Raw genomic sequence first — 21,270 nt, 5'->3', positions numbered from 1 at the left:
GTTTGAGGCCAGCCTGGTCTACAAGAGCTAGTTCCAAGATAGGTTTCAAAGCTACAGAGAAACCCTGTCTCGAAAAACCAAGAATAAATAAATAAATAAATAAATAAATAAATAAATAAATAAATAAATAGTAAAGAAAGAATGAAAAGCATTACAAGGCAAAAATAAAGGAGGGTAGAGGAAAGTTCCAGGTAAAGCTAATAAATTTATTCATAAGTGTAGAGTCCAAAAAACTGTGAACCAATTTCCCCTTGTGTAAAGATAAAAGAGTTTTAGCTTGCTCAAAGTTGTTGACAACAAGTGTGGCCACATACTCTGATCTATGTTGTGGCTACTTGGTGTTTTGGACATTTGGTCCAAACAGGTAGTTCCACTCCACCCTGACCAAAGGTCAAAGAATTATATCATACTTCTGTTCCTTCTTTTGAATTAGGAGGTTTGGCCAAGGAAGTGACTGCCTTCAAGGACACTTGGTCTAGGGTAGGCTCACTGCCTAAACAATAAAAATTAAGGACTTCATGTCTCAAGTACTGAAGCAAGTAACTGTTCTAGTTGTCCTTTGTATCATGTTAAAAGTCTTTTGCTCCCCCTACCCTCTGCATTGTATTGGGGTATAAAAGTGTATAAAAAATTAGATGTGGGCAGATTTCAGTATTCACTGCAACTCCCTCTTGGTACTATCCTATGTTTCTGCTTTTTTATTTTCACTCGCGTCTTTATTCCCTTTATTTTTCTAACCCCCATGCCCTACCCTAGTAAGTGGTAGGTATCCTTGTCGAAGCCAGTCTCCAAAGCATGAGGACACTCACTGATGTTGAGTAAGGCATCAGAAATGATCATTAAGACAGTACCAGTGTACCGGTAAAAATAAAATACTGTGGTTCCCTCGAGGGGCGGCAGCAGGTGCCAGGCAGGGAGCCACATGATGGGTGAGAGACCTTGGTAGGTCAGTCTGTCCCACAAGGAGCTGAGTCAGGTGAGAGACAGAGACAGATAGGCACACCATGCAGAGGTAGGATATTTATTTAGTTGGCTAAGGAAGGGAAGGGGAAAGAGGAGGGGCGGGGCTTGTCTCTTAAAGGGACAGGACAGACCATTACAGCCAGGCCTACTACTCACTGTGTATCTTTACTTTGGGCCATACATCTTACTTTCTTAGTTGGATCTGTTTCCCCTTTCATATTTCATCCATGACTAAAATCATCTTACACATGAAATATTTTATTATGTATCATGCTTATAACCGAGACTTAATTTTAATAAGTTCAGCAGGTTAATTAGAGTGATGTTATTAAAAGCTCTCTTTAAACATGCAATTCAACTTCCTTAGTTCTTAAGTTTTTGATCAAGGTACTTAGATTTTTAATAGGCTCTGGTACAAATAGTGTTGATAAGAGAGTCATATTTCCTTTGAGAACAGAGAGAATTATCTAAGCCTAACCCCTGCATGGCTGTGGCATAGACAGCCTGGGTTTTCAGAAACACTGTGGATGCCTTGACTATTTTAGTCTATTTTATTATGATAATCATAATAATTTCTATGCTCTATTAAACTTTACTCCCACACATACAGGTAAATAAATTTAGATTTTTGGTCCCACAGGAACACCTTATTTATTTATTTATTTATTTTTGCCAAGCTAATTGAGTTAGCTTGTTTTGTTTCTTTGAAGAAGAAATTATGTCTAAAGTTGGTTAATTATTTAAGGTCATATTGATGAACCAACCCAAAGAAAAGTGCAGATGTTCCTAAATCATCCATGATCAATAAACCTTTAAAAACTGAATAAACTTGTCAAAGAACCTAAAAGGAAAAATTGCTGTAAATAATGTGGGAGAAGTGTTATATAATTTACACACTAAGTTATGAGACCAGACAGTCTTTTTAAAAAATTGCTGTTCATGTGCATTGGTGTTTTGTCTGCATGCATATCTGTATGAGGATGTCAGGTACACTGGAACTAGAGCTACAGAGAATTGTGCGCTGCCACGTGGGTGCTAAGAATTGAACCTGGGTCCTCTGGAAGAACAGCCAATGCTCTTAACTGCTGAGCCATCTTTCCAACCCCATAACCTTTTTTTTTTTTTTTTTTTTTTTTGTGGGGCAGCAAACTCAGCTTTCTGCACAGATGGCCTTTTGGCTATGTAACTGCTCCTTAACACTCAACAAAAATTACTCAAAGTTTACTGAAAACCTAGACCACAGAAGACAGCAACAGAAGTGCTGGAAGGGAGAGTCTCCTGTTAAATCTTGCCAAACAATTTTAGATTTGAGGGTGACACCCACGATGCTGGCCACGAGCGCAGACCCACCACCGAGAGTGGAGACTGGAAGGGCACTCTGAGGTACACAGTACAGGGGGGAGAAGTGAGAACGGCGCCCAGACTGAGTGCCCAGCTCCGCAGGGAGCTAGTCGGCTATGCAGCAGGACATTTCCTCCACAGCATTAAACACACAGGCTTGCACTGCCTCCAGGGCAGCTAGAAGCTCCAGCAAAGAGCACTCTTAATGTTCCTGCATTCGCCAAGGGCAGAGTGATGTGGGTCTGGATTGCTTCCTAGCAGACACTTGGCTCATGAACAAGGCTAGCCAGGAAAAACCTCCCAATTACATTCTCCACTTTTTATTGGGGAGGAGACTACTTAATTTAAGTCTGAGAATAATCGGCACATTTATTGTACTATAAACAATCAGCTAATGAATCACTCCAGACACATAGCAAAATAACTACCAGGAAGAAACGGGAACTCCACATTAATGAAAAGTACAAAATTATCCTGGAAATTATGCTTAGTGAAATGATCAAGAAGCAGAAGAATGATTATTGTGTGATTCTGCCTACATTATTTGCTTATAATAGACAAATTCAGAGACAGAAAGTATAACAGGGCTTACAAGGTGGAGGGAGGGGGAGCTGTCATTAAATGAGTTTTTGTTGGAGACAAAGATTATTAAAAAGGTTTTAGCATGGACAGTGGTTGGTGATGGCTATTAAATATTGCCAACGTATTTAAAGCCAACACACTATTCGCTTTATGAATGGTTAAAATGATGACCATTGTATATATTTACTCCACTTAGAAGTGTATGTTAGAAATTACTCAGAAATGAAGGCAACTAGAGATTAAACATGCAAAGAAAGAGGTTGGATTCCTACCTCATATCAGATACAAAAATTCAGGAAAAATGGACAACACATCTAAATTTAAGGGATAGTACTGCAGAATTCTTAGAAGAAAAGGCAGGCGTAAGCTACAAGGTTGTGATTTTCAACTAGGTAATGGCTTTTAGACATGACACTAAAAACAAAAGTAATCAAAGAAAAACTGGACTTCATCAAAATTTAAAATTTCTATGCTTCAAATGACAAGAAAGTAGAATGATAGTTTACCAAATAGGAGAAAATGTTTGCAGTTATACAAAGGAATCATCTGGGACACAGAGAATTTTGGTAACTCAACTGCCAGCAAACATATGAAAATATGATTATTTTTTGCAACTAGGGGTATGAGAATCAAACACAGTTAGGTACAACTTCACCACCCCCGCTACCTTAAAGCCAAGGAGATAAGTATTAGTACAAATGTAGAAGAATGAAATCCCTCGCACACTGGAGGAAATGCAGAATAGTGTAGTCACATGAAAGCCAGTCTGGCAATTCCCCGAGAGTTCAAATGCAGCTTAGCATATGATCCAGCAATCTCACTCTTAGCTATATCCAAGAGAAATGAAGGCATGTGGAACACAGGGACTGCACTGGGAGGCCAAAGCTTAGAAACAATTCATATGTTCCTAAACAAAATATACCATAAACCTAAAGTGGCATGTTGTTCTACCATAAAGGGATTGGAGTGTTGTTAAGTCCTGCGACTGGTATAAATCTTAAAAATGTTATGCTGAGAAAAAACGCCAGTCACTAAATATTACAGATCATACAAATAAGCAAAAGCACAGAGATGGGGACACCGCGAGGGAACCATGACTAAAAGTGCAGGAGTTGGTTTTTTTTTGGAGCAATCAAAAAGTAAAATTGATTTTAGTACATACAGTGCAAAAACTATTGAGCTACACACTTACTTTAGTGAATTTATGAAGTACAAATTATGTGTTAAGTTGTTAGAAAAATACTTTAAATGATATTATTAGTGTTTTGAAAAATAATTTTAGAGAAAGGCCAAGGAACACAAAATCTTTATTCATTAGAAGACTTTAAATTATTCATTAAAAAATTCTGGTATGAGGGAAAAGGTGCCCCAGACAGATGGTTCCAAAAGACTCTGAAAACAGGTAAGCTGCACTGCTCAGATATCTGAGTCTGAATACTGGCATCCAAGTGGGATTGTGAGACCCTGCACTCTCTAGGCTGGGTCCCGGAGAGGTTGGTTTAAAGCAACAGACAGACACAGCCAAGAGAACAAAAGAAAGCACTCTTTCTCACCATAGGAGCAGGGCACAAAAACAGTGACCATGCAGAGCCTAGTCCTAGTTTCTCAACAGAGGCACCAGTTGCATACCCACGGTTCTGTACAAATTCCTATGTGAGCATAGTTAAGCATACCTACAGTGGCTTCAGAGTGTGGCAAATCTATTCAACCCCTGCTCCATGAAATAGAGAGCCACATAGAAGGTAGATTCATCTATCAGCTGGGAATAGTGACATAGGAGACTTAACACACAGTCAACGGTTTTAAACTGGCAGAATTTCTCATCTCAAACTATGGAAGTCATCGACCAGGAATCCTTCCTATATTAAAACAAACAAATGCTACACTTCAGTACTGAAGGCAACATAAAAATGTTCCTTGACAAATGGAAACTATGGAACTGGCTGCTGGAAGAGTTACCCACAGATAATATAAAGACGCTTCTGAAACAGAAAATAACACTGGAAGGAAATAACAATGAGAAGGCAGACTGAGGTAAGCACAGTGCACTGTCTTTCACTTTAATGAATTTCTTTAATCAGACTGGTAGGTGAATAGAAATTATAACAACTGGACTTGTCGTTCAATGACCAGAGGGGAAATAGTGAAATATTCACACCCAAGAGCATGTCCTTTACAAGGCAATGGTAAAATAAACTACGGTATAGTCATACCGTGGAGTATAACTCAGCCATGAAAAGGAGCAAACCATAGATACATTTAACTACTGGCTGCTCTTACAGAAGACTTGCGTGATATTTTGACTGTGTTCTGACAAATAAAGCTTGCATGGAGTCAGAGGGTGGAGCTAGCTACTAGCTTACCAAAATTAACCATAGAGGTTTGGAGGACTATAGACAGATAGGAAAGAGGAAGTAGTAAGGTGGGGCTGAGAGAGGATCTCGCCCCTTTGGAGGAAGAAACAGAAGAGGTAGGAAGTCACTGGTGGCTGCTCCCCTGCTTCTCTCATCTTTCCGGTTCTTAGCCCAATATCTGACTCCCAATTTTTTATTGATAAAGAATAATTAGTTAAGGCTTCACAGAAGTGTTAAGTTATACATTAAGTGCGAAAAGACAGTCTTCAAATTGAAGGCTATATTCATTTAAGAGTCTTGAAGTGAAAAAATATAAAGATAAAAGAGAACACATTGGTAGCAAAAGAAGCAAGCATGGCCCTAAGATGGAAGTCTTTGTGGTGACATATTCACCGTGCAGTGACGCCACGCTACATGTGATGCAGTAGATGGATGTAGCACTACAAATGTGTGTGGGAGCAACTGGTTCAACGAAAGCTTGCACCGATGCTAGTTTTCTGATTTTTATACTGTTTAATAAAGTACACAGGATCTGAGGGTGTAGATTCCTGGAAACTCTGTGTTCTCTGTGACTTCTTGTGGGAGGGTTGAGGAAGGATTCCTAGGAACTTTCTCTGTAATTTCCTGTGGCCTTTTATTTCTTTCAAATTAAAGAGCTATTTTTTATTCGATCAATAGCTAAAATTTTTGACTACTTAAATGTGTACATGACTGACACTCGGTAGGAGTCATGGGCAAGGATACCTGAGCATCTTTCCTGCGTGGCACTGCTATACACTGTTGGATTACTAAGCACATCTCTTTATCTCCATGGGAACAGAGGCTCAGCTTCATTTCCATAAAACTAGCCAAAGCCCCTCTCCCTTTAATGGTCTTATTCGGCAGTCTTTCCCTACACTGAATTCTGTGTGTCTACTACATTTCCAAGTTCAGTGGCCTCTAGCGACTTGTGAAGGCCAGAGGCAGACCTGCGACCTCCTGCCACACCTTCCGTTCACGGCAGATTCTTCTTCAGGCATCATCTGTATTTCACTGCTCTCTGTTTACCTTCAGAATATCTGGCAGAGCTTAGAGCACTTGGTCAATCCCGAGAGACTCTTTACTCACAGCTTTCAACATGGCCAGTCACAACCCAGTCCCAAAACAAACCAAAGAGAGGGCTGCATATCTGGTGCATGCCTGACCCCCACGTCTCATGCCCTCAGCCCCAGCAATGGCTACAGGCATGTCAAGCACACTATCACGGTAAGAAAGCAGCACAAGAGGACTTGCTGCCGATAGAGAGGGCAGTCCTAGTTCCCAGCAGTTTTCTGTTGGGAATCCTCATCCTCCCTCGCAGAAACTCGGGTTAATGCTGCACAGACACTCTCTGCTCATGCTGCAGGAGAGGAGCCCCAGCCTTCACCCCAGAGAACTCTCTTAGCTAAGAAGTGGACGCATCTAGAAGGCTTGCCAGGCATGTCCCTCCAGCAAAATTAGCAAATATTCTGATATAAGTAGTTAGCGGGAAACACTCTCTAAGGTTACCCTTACTGTTCTGTGCTCTGAACAAACTTTCTCGAGTAGGAGAGAAAGAACTGCAAGTATATTGTGTTCTGTAATCCACAGGCAGCCTGCAACCTGTCCGACATATGCCAAGCATAAGAAAAGGGTACTTTTGCTAGTCACACGCCTATAACAGGCTTTGTTGTTCTATCTCCTCCTACACCTCAATTTAAGAAAAGGCTTAATATACTGTCACCCTGGAGAACTAGGTCAAGCACGTGAAATATCGTGTAAATGACAGTCTGAATGTACACACAGTCTGGCAATAGCGGAGTCCCAGCACTCTGCTCTTTAGATAGACTCCTCATTTTATACTTTTAAAGTAAACCTGAACATCTCACATGGCACAGGCTGTACACTGGCAGGACACACTGGCATAAGATAAAGGTCAGTCCTTACCTTACAGAGGATAATAGGTCAGTGAAATTTCTTATTTCATACTAACACAAAGCTTTTTAAAAATGTTTTAACATTCATTCATTCTCTCTCTCTCTCTCTCTCTCTCTCTCTCTCTCTCTCTGTCTCTGTCTCTCTCTCTCTCTCTGTGTGTGTGTGTGCATACGTGCATTTTTTAAAACCAGCATTTGGATTTGTAAGCATATCACCAGCAAGTGCTGATGCCACTTTTATTAAATGCATGCTAACTGCTTGGAAACCCAGGCACACACAGGTTCATTTCCTTTCTCCTCAGGCAGTTCCCACATTCTACAGCATTTTCATTTTAACAGTTCTCATTACTGGTATCATTTAATAGTTGAGGGTTTGCTCAAGTCAACATCAATCTTGCTGATACTGCAAACACTTTAGTGTGTGTTGACACAACACAGTCTAAATCCATGGCTGGTAAACATGAGAACTTAAAAACCATCCCTTCCCGGAACATGGCACAATGTGCTAAGAACAGCTCTCTCCAGGTACACAGTCCTGTCAGGGAGACACAGGAGGAGACATCAAGCATAGGACCTCCCTCTCACATGGCCTCCTACTCCCTTCCCTGGCTTCCTACTCCCTCTCCTGTGGTCCCATACTCCCTTCTGTGCCTGCCTACTTCCTCTCCCGTGGCCTCTTACTCCTTCTCCTATGGCTCCCTACTCGCTTCCACAGCACAATGCTATCCTCCTGCAAACACATGCACCACATCCATGACGTCTGCAATCCCTGTGGTCTGGAAACGTCTATATGGAGGACACTTAATTTGACTTCCTTATCAACAAATAACCCTTGCTACTTAATCTTAAGTAAAAAGATGTCTTTCTGACAGAAGGAGCAAGAAAAAATACATTTTGAATAAAATTGCTTCTTTAACAAACATTTCGATGTCTTTGGATAAATCTAAATTAAGAACTGAATTATCTCTTTACCTGATTGGAGTATCTCATGCTCACATTACGCTGATTCTGGAGTGGGACAAAGCGCTGGACAGGGTCGATGTCTTTAGGACTGATTAACTCATCAACTGCAAAAAGAAAGCAAGTGACGTTATAAACAAAGCACAACACACCAAATACACAACACTGTGAGCCAAAAGAGACAACTACAGGAAATCTCACTCAACAAGAGACGAGTATCTGTTTTCCTCAGCCCAGTCCCTGAGAGATAAGATGTGCTAGGTCATTCTCTCACTACAGTGCAATGAAATAAGAAGCAAGTGACAAAGACATTTCAGAAATTTACAAATATTTGGAAATTCAGTAACACCTTCATAAATAACCAATGATCAAATGCAAAATCAAAGGGAGACAAGGTCTCTTTAGCCTATTAGCTCTGTAATCCCTGCACCCAGGAGGCTGAGGCAGAAGGATTGTGAGTTTAAGGTCAGTCTGGGATGCTACACACAGAGTTCCACACCAACATCATGAGATCGTGTCTCAAAAACAAACAGAAAAGGCCTTGTCTCCAAAAAAAAAAAATAAGTACAATTAATGACTTGGTGATGGATTCCTGGGTCGCTGCAGGTCAGCACTGCGAGACAGTCCCAGGCTGTGCTTGATTAGAGGGCGTGGGTCAGAGTTCACAGCAGGAGTTCAGTGCCCAAACACTCAAGCCAGACAGTTATCAGCTGGAGGTACGTCTGTTCAGTCACTTTTCCTTTTCACTTCCCCTTCTTTCTTTCCTCACTTCCTTCCTTCTTTCCTTTTTAGCCAAATTTGTACTTGAACTCCTGACCTCCCAACTTAACCTCCTGGATGCTAAAATTATTTGGCTATTGGTATCACGCCTGTGACTTAAGCTTTTTTTTTTTTGACATATCTCATGTACCCAGGCTAGTCTTGGACTTTCTATACAGCTGAGGATGACCTGGAATTCCTGATCTTCCTGACCTGAACTCCTGAGTTCTGTGATTAAAGGTGGTTACTACTTCAAAAAAAAAAATCAAAGGGAAATCAGAAAATACTTTCAGGGTCAGGCTCAGAGCGCTTGTTAGCATATACACGGTTCTATTCCCAGTATTCCTCATGCCCAAACAAGGGGAGGAAGAGGAGAGGAGGAGGGGAAAACATCGTTCAGTGCACTTTTGATGAGATGAATGAAGATAAACTCATCAAAATTTAGGAGCTGTAGAAAAAGTGCTGCTCATAGGGAAAATATCCACCATTTATGTACATATTAAATAGAGTTAAAATATAAAACCAGTCTCCTAACTTCCCACCTTCAGGTGATGGGTGAAAAGACAAAACTAAATCCAAAGCGGAAGAGTGGAAACGATGAAAGTCATAATTAGTGAAATAGAAAGACAATAGAGAATATCAAATTCAAACCAGGCACAGAAAAGGGTAAAATAACACTGGGAAATGGCTAAACCGACCCCAAAATAAATACACAATCAAGAACAGTGACAGAGAAAGAAATACTCAGAGACGGAAGTGGTAACGCAAATACAAAATGTATGGCCGCAAGCTAGATAGCCCGGGTGAAATGGAAGCGTCCTGCAATAACACAAACTATGTAAACGGGCTCAGGAGGGCACTCATAGGAAGAACTGAACAGATTTGGAAAAAAGAAAGTGACTGAGACTTTAAATACACACAGCTTCATACAAATGCTCCTTCATATACACATACCACACAAATACACACACAAATGACCAGCATAAGACAACGGCAGTTCCGTGTGGCAGTGCACATGGAAGCCCTTTCCATGTGGCAGTTCCGTGTGGCAACTTTTGATAAAATCCAAGTACAGAGCAAGCAAGCCAACATCTAGATGGGAGGGTTGGGGTCAGGCAGGTGGGGAAGAGAGCCCTAAGTCAGTATTTCTCTAGCATTTTGTAGACCACACCTGGGTGATGGTCACCAGCACCTGAGACTTAGGGAGGGTTGGCAGTAGGTAAGCACCCCTGAAATAAGATTCTGCATAACTTATTGGGATTCGAGTTGGGAGATACTGTGCAAATGTGCAGGACAATCTCCACTCTAGACATGTTTGCACTTGCACATTAACTTAGTTATGTCCACATCTACACATGAGTAGAGTTAGCACTAAAAACTGAAATTAACGTCTACTAAAATGCATTGATACACCCTGTATTTTATTACAATTAACCTACAGAGCATGCTCATTTTACTTTTCATCTTTAGCTATACAGTGACCATATAAAAAACAATATCACGCCGAGTTTGGTACAAATGTGCTTATATCCATAGATCCTTTATTTTTTATTTTTCAAAAAGGACAGTTCATTTTCCACAATGCTTTAGGTACTGCTTTTAGGCAATGAGTACTTCTGAAAACAGACCAGGGAGGTAATGATTGTAAAATTCTCTGCAGCTTTGGGAATATTTTTCCATTATAGTTCTATTTTGTGGTAACTCAGAAGCATGTCTGCAATGTTGTCCAAGAAACAAAATCACCAAAGGGTATTTCAGTAACTGCTGGAAGTTCTCATTAATAATGGGAAAATATTCCGAACAGCAGAAAAATCAGCAAGGGCAGGAACCCTTAAAAGGTGCTTACTAAGGTCTTACTATTGTTTAAGCACTGAGCATGTATTAATTCTAACAGCCTGTTCATTTTACAGATCACAAAATTCGCACACTAATGCTTAAGTGAATTGTTCATAGCTATCATATAGCAGATGTACTTTTATTTGGAAGATAAAACTTCTTTTCCAAAATGAAAACCAAACACAGGCTTCATTGTAGTTATCTACATGTAACAATTTGTTGATTTCAGTTTAGTTTGTGAATCAGGGTTGATTTGTATACCCATATTCTAAAGAAGCAAATTATTCCCCCTGTTCATTTGTAGCATCATTAAAATGTAAAAATAAATCCCACAATTGGCATTACTTTATAATGTGTCGCTGTTGTTCTATAGAAATGAAATTATTTATTTATTTATTCTTCATTTGTAAGTGATGACAGATCAGTTAAGAAATTCTTTCCCAAGCTTAAATCTACTAAAACAGATAATAAATCATGTGGTTAGCAGGCCCTTGAACAGACTGTTTGCATGCTGTCTGTATTTCTTTGGGCGCTACTTCTATGTGCGTGTGCACATTCCATTTCTACAATGTGCACTGAACTCCACAGGCTGTGTGCTTCTCCTCATTCCTATATTCCTAGTACCTGGGACTCACATACAGAAACCTCCCTAGACTGACTCACTAAACAAAAGAAACGAAACTGGTGGTATTAGCAAGCATTGACACACTAATTGTCCTTGTCATTGCATTAACTTCCACGGTGGTAAAAGTGACAAATGCCCTTAGAGGAGTAATGACACGTGCCAAACACAGACACACGCACACCACATACCCACACCACTCCCACACACATACCCCCGCACCCCCCCCCCCCCAATCCATCATGATTTCTGTCACTCAGGAGACATAGGTACCGGTCCTCATGGTGTCAATTCAATGGCTTAAGTTTTCTCATGAGGAGAGATAATGAATAAAACGTAGGTAAATGGTCATTTATATTTTAATATTTAAACATTACAACAAACCATGGATGAAAGAAGAGAGGATTTCTACTTTAACAACACAATGCCCAACCTCAAAGGTAATCAAGTATTTCCAGGACAAGACTGTAAAGGAAAGCAGTCAAACCCCCATTGGGTGGGTAGAAAGAATGCTTATTTGGTGACCAAACTGATGTGGCTGTCTAGGAGCGGGGTGGAGACCGAGAGCAGCAACTGGTGGGAGAAAGCCTTGTCAGTACAGCCTGGGGACTAGCAAGGAGACTCTGGACTGGGATAGGCTTGTTCGGGTGAATCAGAAACTAGATGCCCATTGCCACGGGTAGTTAGCTGTAGTGGGTGGGTTTAGGGAACTAAGGGCTTTTCCTAACAAACAGAAACCCACTTCAAAAGCCTGCTGAAGGACGCTGAGTTTTGTTTACCTGGCCAGAGTCCAGCCTGAGCTGAGCCCATACTGTCATTTAGGACACTGTCAGCGGCACTACCATATTGGGAGCCTGCTTTGGACCCTCCTCCCAGTAGAGGTAAGGTGGGTAGGCACAGAAATTAGCAAAATAATCAATAAAAGGATGTTAGCATAGTTTTTATGAAAATTCTCTAGCCCTAGTAGTAAGTAGCAATTAAATAAAATGTTTCACTTCTAAGAAAGCCGCTCATCTGTATAATAATCTAAACATCCTCAACATGTTTACAATACCTGCTGTAGTCTCCTGGATGCCACAGTTAGAGAGGCTATCATTAATAAAACAAAGGACAACAAATGCTGGCCAGGATGTGGGGGAAGGGTAATCCTACACACTGTTGGTGGGAGTGTAACCTGGTGTAACCACTATGGAAATCAGTGTGGTGGGGGGGGGGTTCCACAAAAAGTAAGACAAGAGCTAACATGTGATGTCTGTACCACTCCTGGGCATTTATCTGAAGGACTTGTACACTCCAGAGGTGCTCGCTCGCCCGTATTTTTTTGCTGTTTATTTACAATTGCTCAGAAACATAATCAACCTAGGAGTCCACCAACTGATGAATGGATAATGAAAATGTTGTACACATATATGATGAAACTTTATTCAAGTATAAAGAATGAAATTTACAGGAGGATGGATGGAACTGGAAAATATACTGAGTGAGTAATTCAGGCCCAGGAAGGCAAACACTGCATGCGTGTTCTCTCTCAGTTTCCAGATTGGTGTGTCTAACTTGGACTGTCTGCAGAGGCCAGGAAGTCAGAAAGGCCCGAGAGAGGGTGAAGGGGAAGAGACCTTTAGTAGGGTAAGTCAGAGAACAGATCTGATCAGAATGTCGGGGAGGAATACAGAGGGCGAAAAGGTTTAAGCCAAGAAGGGGGTAAGAGAAAGGCTAAATCCAAACTAAGAAGACACGAGAAAGCTTTGTGGAAACCTACATACATTGATTGTAAGCTATATAGGAAATATTATTAAAAATAAAATTTGAGACTGGGTGTGGTAGCACACACTTTTAATACCAGTCCTTGAGAAGCAGAGGCAGGCAGCTCTCTGAGTTTGAGGTAATCCTGATCTACATAGCAAGTTCCAAGCTAGCTAGAATTACAAAGTGACATCCTGTCTCAAAAAATGAAGTCACACCAAATTAAAAAAAAAAAACAAAAAAATGAAACTTCTTCACGGATGGATAGTCTGCACGGGTAATCCTGCTCCCAGAAGCCACGGGTTGTTAAACAAAACTCCCAGTGCCAGAAGTGAGGCCATTTGGTGAACTGTTGGTCAGTACAGTCCCAGAGACTCCCACAGGCCACTGGGTGCCCACCAGAACTAGAAATTTGTACCTTATTACTAAAGATACCACTGTTAACCAAAGTTATCAGAAAACAAGCTGGACCTGACCTGAAAACTCCGTAACTTCTGACAAGCTTTGGTAGTACTGGAAGGTACTGTCCCAGGCCAATGCAGGCAAAGTCATCGGCAGCCTTACCCAGTGCTACTGTGTTTTATACTAGCAACCTGCCAGGCATGAGATATTTAGTACAGTACAGGCATGACTACACCGGGGTAATAATGGCCTGCGGATTTAATCTAAGGCCTAATTATCTAAATAGAGGACAGAACTCGTGACAAGTGGTATAAATTTTGGTCATGACTGGGGGTATTCTTCAGGCAGCCCGTGTGGTGAAAGGAAGGCAGACACAAAACTTCAGGCAGTGTTAGAACAGAGGTGCAGTCGCCTTGCCGTCTGCAATGAGGTCATGGGGCACCCCAAGGTGTTTACAACTGAAGGAACGATACCACATAGTCAACACGTGAAAGGAGCACACAGTAAGAACTTATTTCTTAAAGACAAAAATAAAAGCTATTGGGTGATGACAGTCCCTGATGATAGAAAAATTAATATAGATGATTTGGCAAGACGGTGATGGGGTGGAAATCTGCAGTTTGCTAATCAAACAGCCATGCTAGAAAAACCAAAAGTTGGTTAAAGCTGTGTCACACCTTTGGTAGTCTTCTGTGTCGATGGAGATATTAGTTATTTTCGATTCAGCTTCTCTAGAGGAGGACATGAAAGTGTGGGCTTTTATTCAAATGGCTAGTGCTGCAGTCTGAGTCCCAAAGACTTTCTTCTTTGTGTGAAGGTGGCTGGACATGATCTCATAATACTACACTTTGATTAAAAACTAATTCGGAGCTGGACATGGCAGCATAAACCTTTAACCCAGCACTCGAGGCAGAGGCAAGATCTTTGAGCTCGTGGCCTGCCTGATCTATATAGCGAGTTCTCGGCTATTGGCAACTACTGGCCACAGGGGAGGGGCAGTCATTTTTCTTCAGTGATATAAGCACTGCTAAGTTGCCTATGCATCTGGAAATGAGCTCATGCCAAGAACTCTCACCAAACTCCCTGGGTCATAGAAACAGAGTAATATAAGTAGGCGGACTTGCTGGGAAAAAGGGCTCTAGACAGCGTGGTAGGGAAACTAGAAGGTAACGGGGCGAATGTGATCAAAAATGCATTGTATACTGTGTGAAACTGCCAATGAATAAAAAATATAAGGGTAGGTTTGACTGAAACTAAGGAAGTATGAAAAAGCCATACAGAAACCCATTATATCATTTGCTGCTACTTTTAAAAGGAGTTTGACTAGAGCTACCTTTTGTACTCCCACAAAAATATTTTAGCTCAAAGATCACAATTTTAGGCTTATTTATTTCTGTGAAAACATCAAAAAGGTACTCTGTGTTCTACAGACCAATTTTGTGGTTGGCAAGTTTTCAAGTTAAATAAGAGTTGAAAGCATTACAGATGATGGGTTTAAGAACAGTCAAATAGGTCTTAAAATACATCATGTGATTTAAAATAAACATTTATAATTTACTTATTAAATAGAAACTGATTTTCTAGAAGTTCATTTTCGAAGAAAAAGGATACACTGTAAAAATGACTCATTTTCTGAAAACAGTGGGTATTAAGAAAACTATACATAGTATCTTTCTTCATCACAAGAATAAGACAGTTTTGTTGCATAAAATTGATGTAGGCATGCACACAGCATAGCATCCTCACTAGATTCAGCAGGGTAAAAGCTGACCCAAATTAGTGAACATCCAAGTATTTCTAAAGATCCCTTTGCATTCACTTGTACATGATTCACACGTAAAAACACTAACTCCAGTTAACTGTCCTTTTATTTTCATTGTGGGGATATCAAACTGAGGTTCCTTTAATGATTAAATACAACTTTGTTAGGAAATACTATGTCTAGAACCTTAATGCACACCCATGGACATTTGAAGGGTTATGAAATGCTCAAGAATTCAGAGTGGCGGTGAAATTACCCAGCCTCCTAAATGCTGATTGGAACTAGCACGCATGCTCAGATGATGCGGTAGGCCAACGTGGCGGGTTACAACACGGATTTCCTTCTCGCAGATGGAAATCAGTACATGATCTCATGTAACATCCTTCTGCACGCTCTCTAACGCCTTCAGAACTTCAGGAGGTAGGAAGAGACGGCCATCTTTTTAGGACAGTTCAGAAGTATTCTTGCTCATTTGGGCCATGAAATAGAAGTGGAAACAGAACTTATACATTCCTGCTCACAGGAAAAAGCGACCTGCATTAAAGACCTGCACACATCTGACACTTAGGTTTGCAGTGAGAACGGCAGCGCTTTTCTGCAGAGAGAGAATGTTCTGAAATCCTGACTTTAAAGGTCAGTTTGCTGTGGAGAGTGCAGTTTCCTCATCCGTCAGCTTATCCCAGGGCTTCTCTAGGCTAGCACTCTGTCCAGCTGCAGCAACTCCAAGCTGGAAATTTACCAAACACCAGGAAGAAAAGGGTTTATGGTTTCAAGGTCCCGGTCAGTTTTCAGACCCAGGGTCACAGAAACATTTCATCATGTCCTTTACATCCATACCTCACCTAGCTGCCCCTCAGCTAAAACGTGTTTAATTTGGTTTTGAGTCTCAAAAACCTTTCCATTCAAAAGGATGAGATGGACATTGACTTTCTAGCCACAATAGTCTTTGTATCTTTTCTGTGAGCCTGGAAGCAGCACCTGTATCAACAGTTGCTGAGACAAAACGAATTCCTTTACCTCTTTAAAAAAGGAAAACTACATGCTCTTAATTAGGGTTAAATTTACAGCAGGACTGAGAAAACAGACACAGAAACAAACAAACCGAAAGGAGCATCGGCTTGATTTCTCTGCCTGGTTTATGTGCTTTTGGGCAATGCGTGTGAAAAGCTCAAACTCAGCCTTGGGAATCAGGCCTCCAATATCTTCTTTCCTCACTGATGATGAAAACAAGCCAAAGATGCTCATTTTTCCAGCACATTCTCAAACAACAAAGGCAATAGTATATCATACAGTGAGAAGCTTTTTTTTTTTTTTAGCTTGCTTGCTTCATAATCTGTCATACATGGATCCTGACTCTAAATCTCAACCGTTTTGGTAAAGTGCCAGTATTACTAGAGATGTTTCAGAAGTATGGGATGGGAAAAACAGAGTAAGTCTTTTGTTTTTGCCAAATTTTCTCATAGATATTCTTTTTCAGTTTTAGAAATAGCTAAAAAAAATTTTAAATAATTATAGTTTTACTAAGCCACTAGTAGGAAAGAAAATTACGAACATATATTTACTAGAAAAAAAAAAGACAACTTTCAAAGATGACCAAGTAGTTTACTACAGCAATGCTCAACAATGCTGGTTAGAGTAAGTCAGAAACGTTCTCATCTTATACAAAACCAACTCAAAGTTTTCACAGCCTTCTGCTACAAGCTCCAGGCTGGACGCAGAGACCGTCACACACAGCCACAGTGCACCCGCACCTTCTGCTACAAGCTCCAGGCTGGATGCAGAGACCGTCACACACAGCCACAGTGCATCCGCACCTACTGCTACAAGCTCCAGGCTGGATGCAGAGACCGTCACACACAACCACAGTGCACTCGCACGCACCTACTGCTACAAGCTCCAGGCTGGACGCAGAGACCGTCACACACAGCCACAGTGCATCCGCACCTTCTGCACCTTTCTTTCAGGAGCTGTTGGACACCATCCTCACCTTTACAGTCTAGAGACTCACCAAAGAACTAACAGGGCAAAATCCACCCAAATCCAATTTCATCCAAAGGAAGAACATCGCCCAAGCTATATTTATTGCTAACAACCTGATAACAGGGAAAGAAAATAGGCTCCCAATCGGCTCCACTTACCGAGGAGTTTCGCAATGATATAAAGAGCTTGTCCCCAAAGAAACAATTTCCCGTCACGGCCACAATTACTAGGAAACCGTTTCTGACTACCAGGGTTTCTCTTTTCATATTCTACAAAGTCAGCAGGCACGTAATAGTACTTTGGTACTACAGGATATCCTATAGAGTAAAATAAAATAAAATTTAATTTAGTTTAGAAGCAAGCATGTTAGAATACAACAAAACAGTGTTCTCCCCAAATTTCCCTTTGAAGAAACTGTGTGAACAGAACAGCAGGGACAGCGACGGGTTGTACAGGGGCAGATTTAATGAGCTACAGAGAAGTCTAACATTCTGGTCGTTTCAGATATTGCTAGGGAAATCCATGGGGGGAAGGTTTCTTGACTTTAGAACTAATCCAAGAGTATATTAGGCTTTAGACAGCGACGTATGTGTATCTCCTTTAACAGCAAACACTTTTAAGTCAATATATACAGACATATGTGTATATGTATATGTATGTATAATATATGTATACATATGCACATGTGCATATATGTGAATATCACTGATATATATGTGTATTCAGAGCAATAAGAGAAGTTATATTAAATGAAGTCAGTCTAAGAAGCATTATAAATGAGATACTATTTACTCTTTAGTTAAATTCCACTTCTGAGCCATTAGTTAGTGCAAATAAACCCCTACTTAAATATTAAGCCTGGGATTAAAGGCGTGTGCCACCACTTGGGAGGCAGAGGCAGGCGGATCTCTGTGAGTTCGAGGCCAGCCTGGTCTACAAGAGCTAGTTCCAGGACAGGAACCAAAAGCTACGGAGAAACCCTGTCTCAAAAATTAAAAAAAAAAAATAAAAATAAAATAAAAAATAGAAAATAAACATTAAGCCTGTCTTCTACCATTCAGTGTCCCTGAAGGAAAAAAAAAAACCCCAACCTTTTATTAAAACATATCTGTAAAAGATACATCCCTCAGCAAATAAAACTATTATTTAAAGGATATGTTCCTTGTAGGGTGCAGCAGATGATATTTTGTAACAGCAGTCTACACTAAACTTAATTTTTGTAATAAAATTAAACAATAGCCTTGAAATTCTGCTGTCTTCTTCATCCATCAATTGATAGTGACAAATGTGTCTAAAATCAGGAAAAGCAGTTAAGAGCTGTGGGGAAGACTGTGAACATCGCTCTGAACATGAAGCCAAAAAGCAGAGTATGTTAGACCATGTGTCAATGATCCCTTCCTGAACACTACAAGACCTGATTGTGGAAATTTCAAATATTCCACTATTGCACTGTTTTTCAAAGAAGACAAGGAAATATTGAAAACAAGTGGATATTGAAAAAAACTCCTTTTTAAAAATTAGCATTTATTTTTAATTTAAAAATGTTTGCTGTGTGGTGGTGGTGGTTCATCCCAGCACTAGGGAAGTAGATACAGGTGGATCTCTGAATTGGAGGCCAGCCAGGTCTAGGATGGCCAGAGCTACACAGAGAAACCCTGTATTGAAATACCAAAAAAAAAATCATTCATAAACATTTCACAACTTTTAACATTATAAGCATTGAAAGGGTAAAACAAAATAAGCAGTACTTTATTCAGGTATTCCTGGAACCTTCTTCCCCTTCACTGGCTCACAACTCCATGTACAACAGGGATGAGCCCCAGTGCTGTGAATGACACTCCATGCTTTATGTCCAAAAGACTATGGATTTGTTTTGACTAGCACATCAAAATTCCAAACATGTTGACCCACATACAAATTTTTAAAGCTATTCTCATAAGACTATAATTCTATTAATATTTCCAAACCAAAGGTATCCAGAATACTGCCCATGAGTTCCTTTGAGAAGTTTCCAATTAAGCTTCTTTTTCCTTCTGGTATTTGATTGAAATGAATATATCCTTACCTCCAAGATTTGGCATTTTGATTATTTCTAAAACATTGAATCTATCTGCAAAGAACGGCATATTGGTACAAGGGCAATCACTCAAAACTTAATGCTAAAATCCCAGATGTGTCTCCATAGTAGAGTCTCCTGCCTTCAGGCGAAAGCAGTCTTTGTAGGCAGCCGTCCTAAGGCCTGGGGCTTAAGGGTAACACTCACCCAGCCATACCATTTTTGATGACTTGGATAAAATCTGGCGCTTTATAGTATGCAACACTACACAGAACAAAGGAGCTATATCAAGAAATCACACAATTCTGTCTGTGTGCAAACTACCTTAGCATCACCAGAGCCATGACCACCTACATTCATGTCCATCCCTGTCATGCATAATAAACTTTTAAACTAAATTAAGAGATTATTCTAATTTCAGTTGAGGTCTCATTTATTTTTCAATATATATATATATATGTTATATTGAATATATATATATATATATATATTTGTGTTTTATAAAGGACTGATGCACACATTTTACATGAACAAGGGCATGCTGGTAGAAAGAATTTGTGATAAAGGAACCATACCTTCTGTGGTCTGATGAAGCAAAGGAGTCAAAAGGTCCTGATATTCCTTGACTTGTTGAAGATTACCTCTAAAAACACCTAAAACAGAAATTACAAAATCTAAGACTAGCCATGTTCAATAAGCATAGAAACACTATGACTTATAAAAACTTCTAAGTCCTTTTAAAATGATTATGCCGAATTTTATATAAATGAAACATAAAATTGAAGAGAAATGTAAATAGGTATGACTTTTTATAGAAACTGATTTCAGAAAGTCATGTTAGCATTTAGAATTAAATATTGAATTAACTGAAATTTCACTATGCTTAAGCATAAATGTTATAGATATTCAATATTATGATCATAGTATTCATGACTTCTACAATACGCTTTTCTTTATAAGTGTGAGCAAGATACTGGCATCAACATTAAAGACTTCAAAGTGATTTTGAAAGTTCTTTAAACATGTGGAAGGCAAGGACTAAAATAAAATCTAAGGTTGTCCTGACTTCCAGGCATGTGTGCACCTGCACTCACATGAATGCATGCACACACATCATGCATACATACATCATACAAATACTTCATACACACACAGAGAAACAGACAGAAATTAGATCTGACATTGACTCAGAAAGCAGAACAACATAAAAGGCAGAGTTACCATTGCTTAAGTCTAATCTATTACTAAATGTAAGGAATCACTCACTTCAGCTGTTCTTTTAAGATTTTATTATTTTCACTTTGATGTTTGAATGTGGCTTATGTGCATGTTCATGAGTACATACAGGTGAACACGCATGTGTGTGGAAGCCAGAGATTGGCTCTGGATGTCTTTCTTAATCCCACTCCAATTCTATGAGATGGTACTTGAACTGAACCTGGGGCTCCCCCGTTTGGTTAAGCTGGTTGGCCAACGGCTTCAAGGATCCACCTATCTCTGCCTCCCAGCGCTGAAATTACAGCCACGCGCTTTTCAGGCAGATGCCAGAGATCCGACTCAAGCCCTCATGCCTACACGGCAAGCACTTTACCAGCTGAGCCATCTGCCCAGGGCTCAGCTATTCTTTAAGACACGTGCATTCTACATCTTAAACTTCAGGATAAAGGTCACTTACCATCAATCATCATGTAAAGAAAAAATATGGGAAATTCACATTCAATACCATCAAAGAGCTAAAAGAGAAAATAAAACATTAAGACTTCCATTAGCAAACCAGAGCAACCCATTTTAAGTTATATGTAAGAAACTTATTTATAGCAATAAATTCAAATTGAGAACAACCATTCTTTAAAATTTTTTCAGAACTCTTATTCAAAAGTTCATTTGTTGAACTCACTAAAGAAGAGTCATTAAATAAACATATACTAACTACTCACTAACAGCCAGCATTAGACTGTGTTTCTCAACCTTCCTAA

General features: G+C 40.0%; 1 protein-coding gene and 1 long non-coding RNA gene across 9 annotated transcripts in view; both read right to left on the bottom strand.

Moving 5' to 3' along the window:
- Phkb (phosphorylase kinase regulatory subunit beta) overlaps positions 1 to 21,270 on the bottom strand; it is a 174,183-nt gene that overhangs the window by 64,418 nt on the left and 88,495 nt on the right. For all 8 annotated transcript variants that reach the window (XM_075976785.1, XM_075976787.1, XM_075976790.1 and 5 more), the window contains 4 exons: positions 20,970 to 21,027; positions 19,870 to 19,947; positions 17,397 to 17,555; positions 8,147 to 8,241 (listed from right to left, as the gene is read on the bottom strand). In XM_075976785.1, the coding sequence (XP_075832900.1) occupies positions 8,147 to 8,241; positions 17,397 to 17,555; positions 19,870 to 19,947; positions 20,970 to 21,027 (390 nt within the window). The remainder of the gene's footprint in view (positions 1 to 8,146; positions 8,242 to 17,396; positions 17,556 to 19,869; positions 19,948 to 20,969; positions 21,028 to 21,270) is intronic.
- On the bottom strand, positions 16,894 to 17,237 carry LOC142852231 (uncharacterized). Its single transcript, XR_012910945.1, has 3 exons — positions 17,203 to 17,237; positions 17,010 to 17,072; positions 16,894 to 16,946 (listed from the first exon to the last, which is right to left on the bottom strand). It is a non-coding gene; the product is annotated as an uncharacterized LOC142852231 (long non-coding RNA).

The sequence above is a fragment of the Microtus pennsylvanicus genome, chromosome 6, assembly GCF_037038515.1.
Source record: "Microtus pennsylvanicus isolate mMicPen1 chromosome 6, mMicPen1.hap1, whole genome shotgun sequence".
Taxonomy (NCBI): Eukaryota; Metazoa; Chordata; class Mammalia; order Rodentia; family Cricetidae; genus Microtus; species Microtus pennsylvanicus.
The sequence above is the reverse complement of the archived record's forward strand: the minus strand, read 5'-3'. Positions and strand labels throughout refer to the sequence as shown.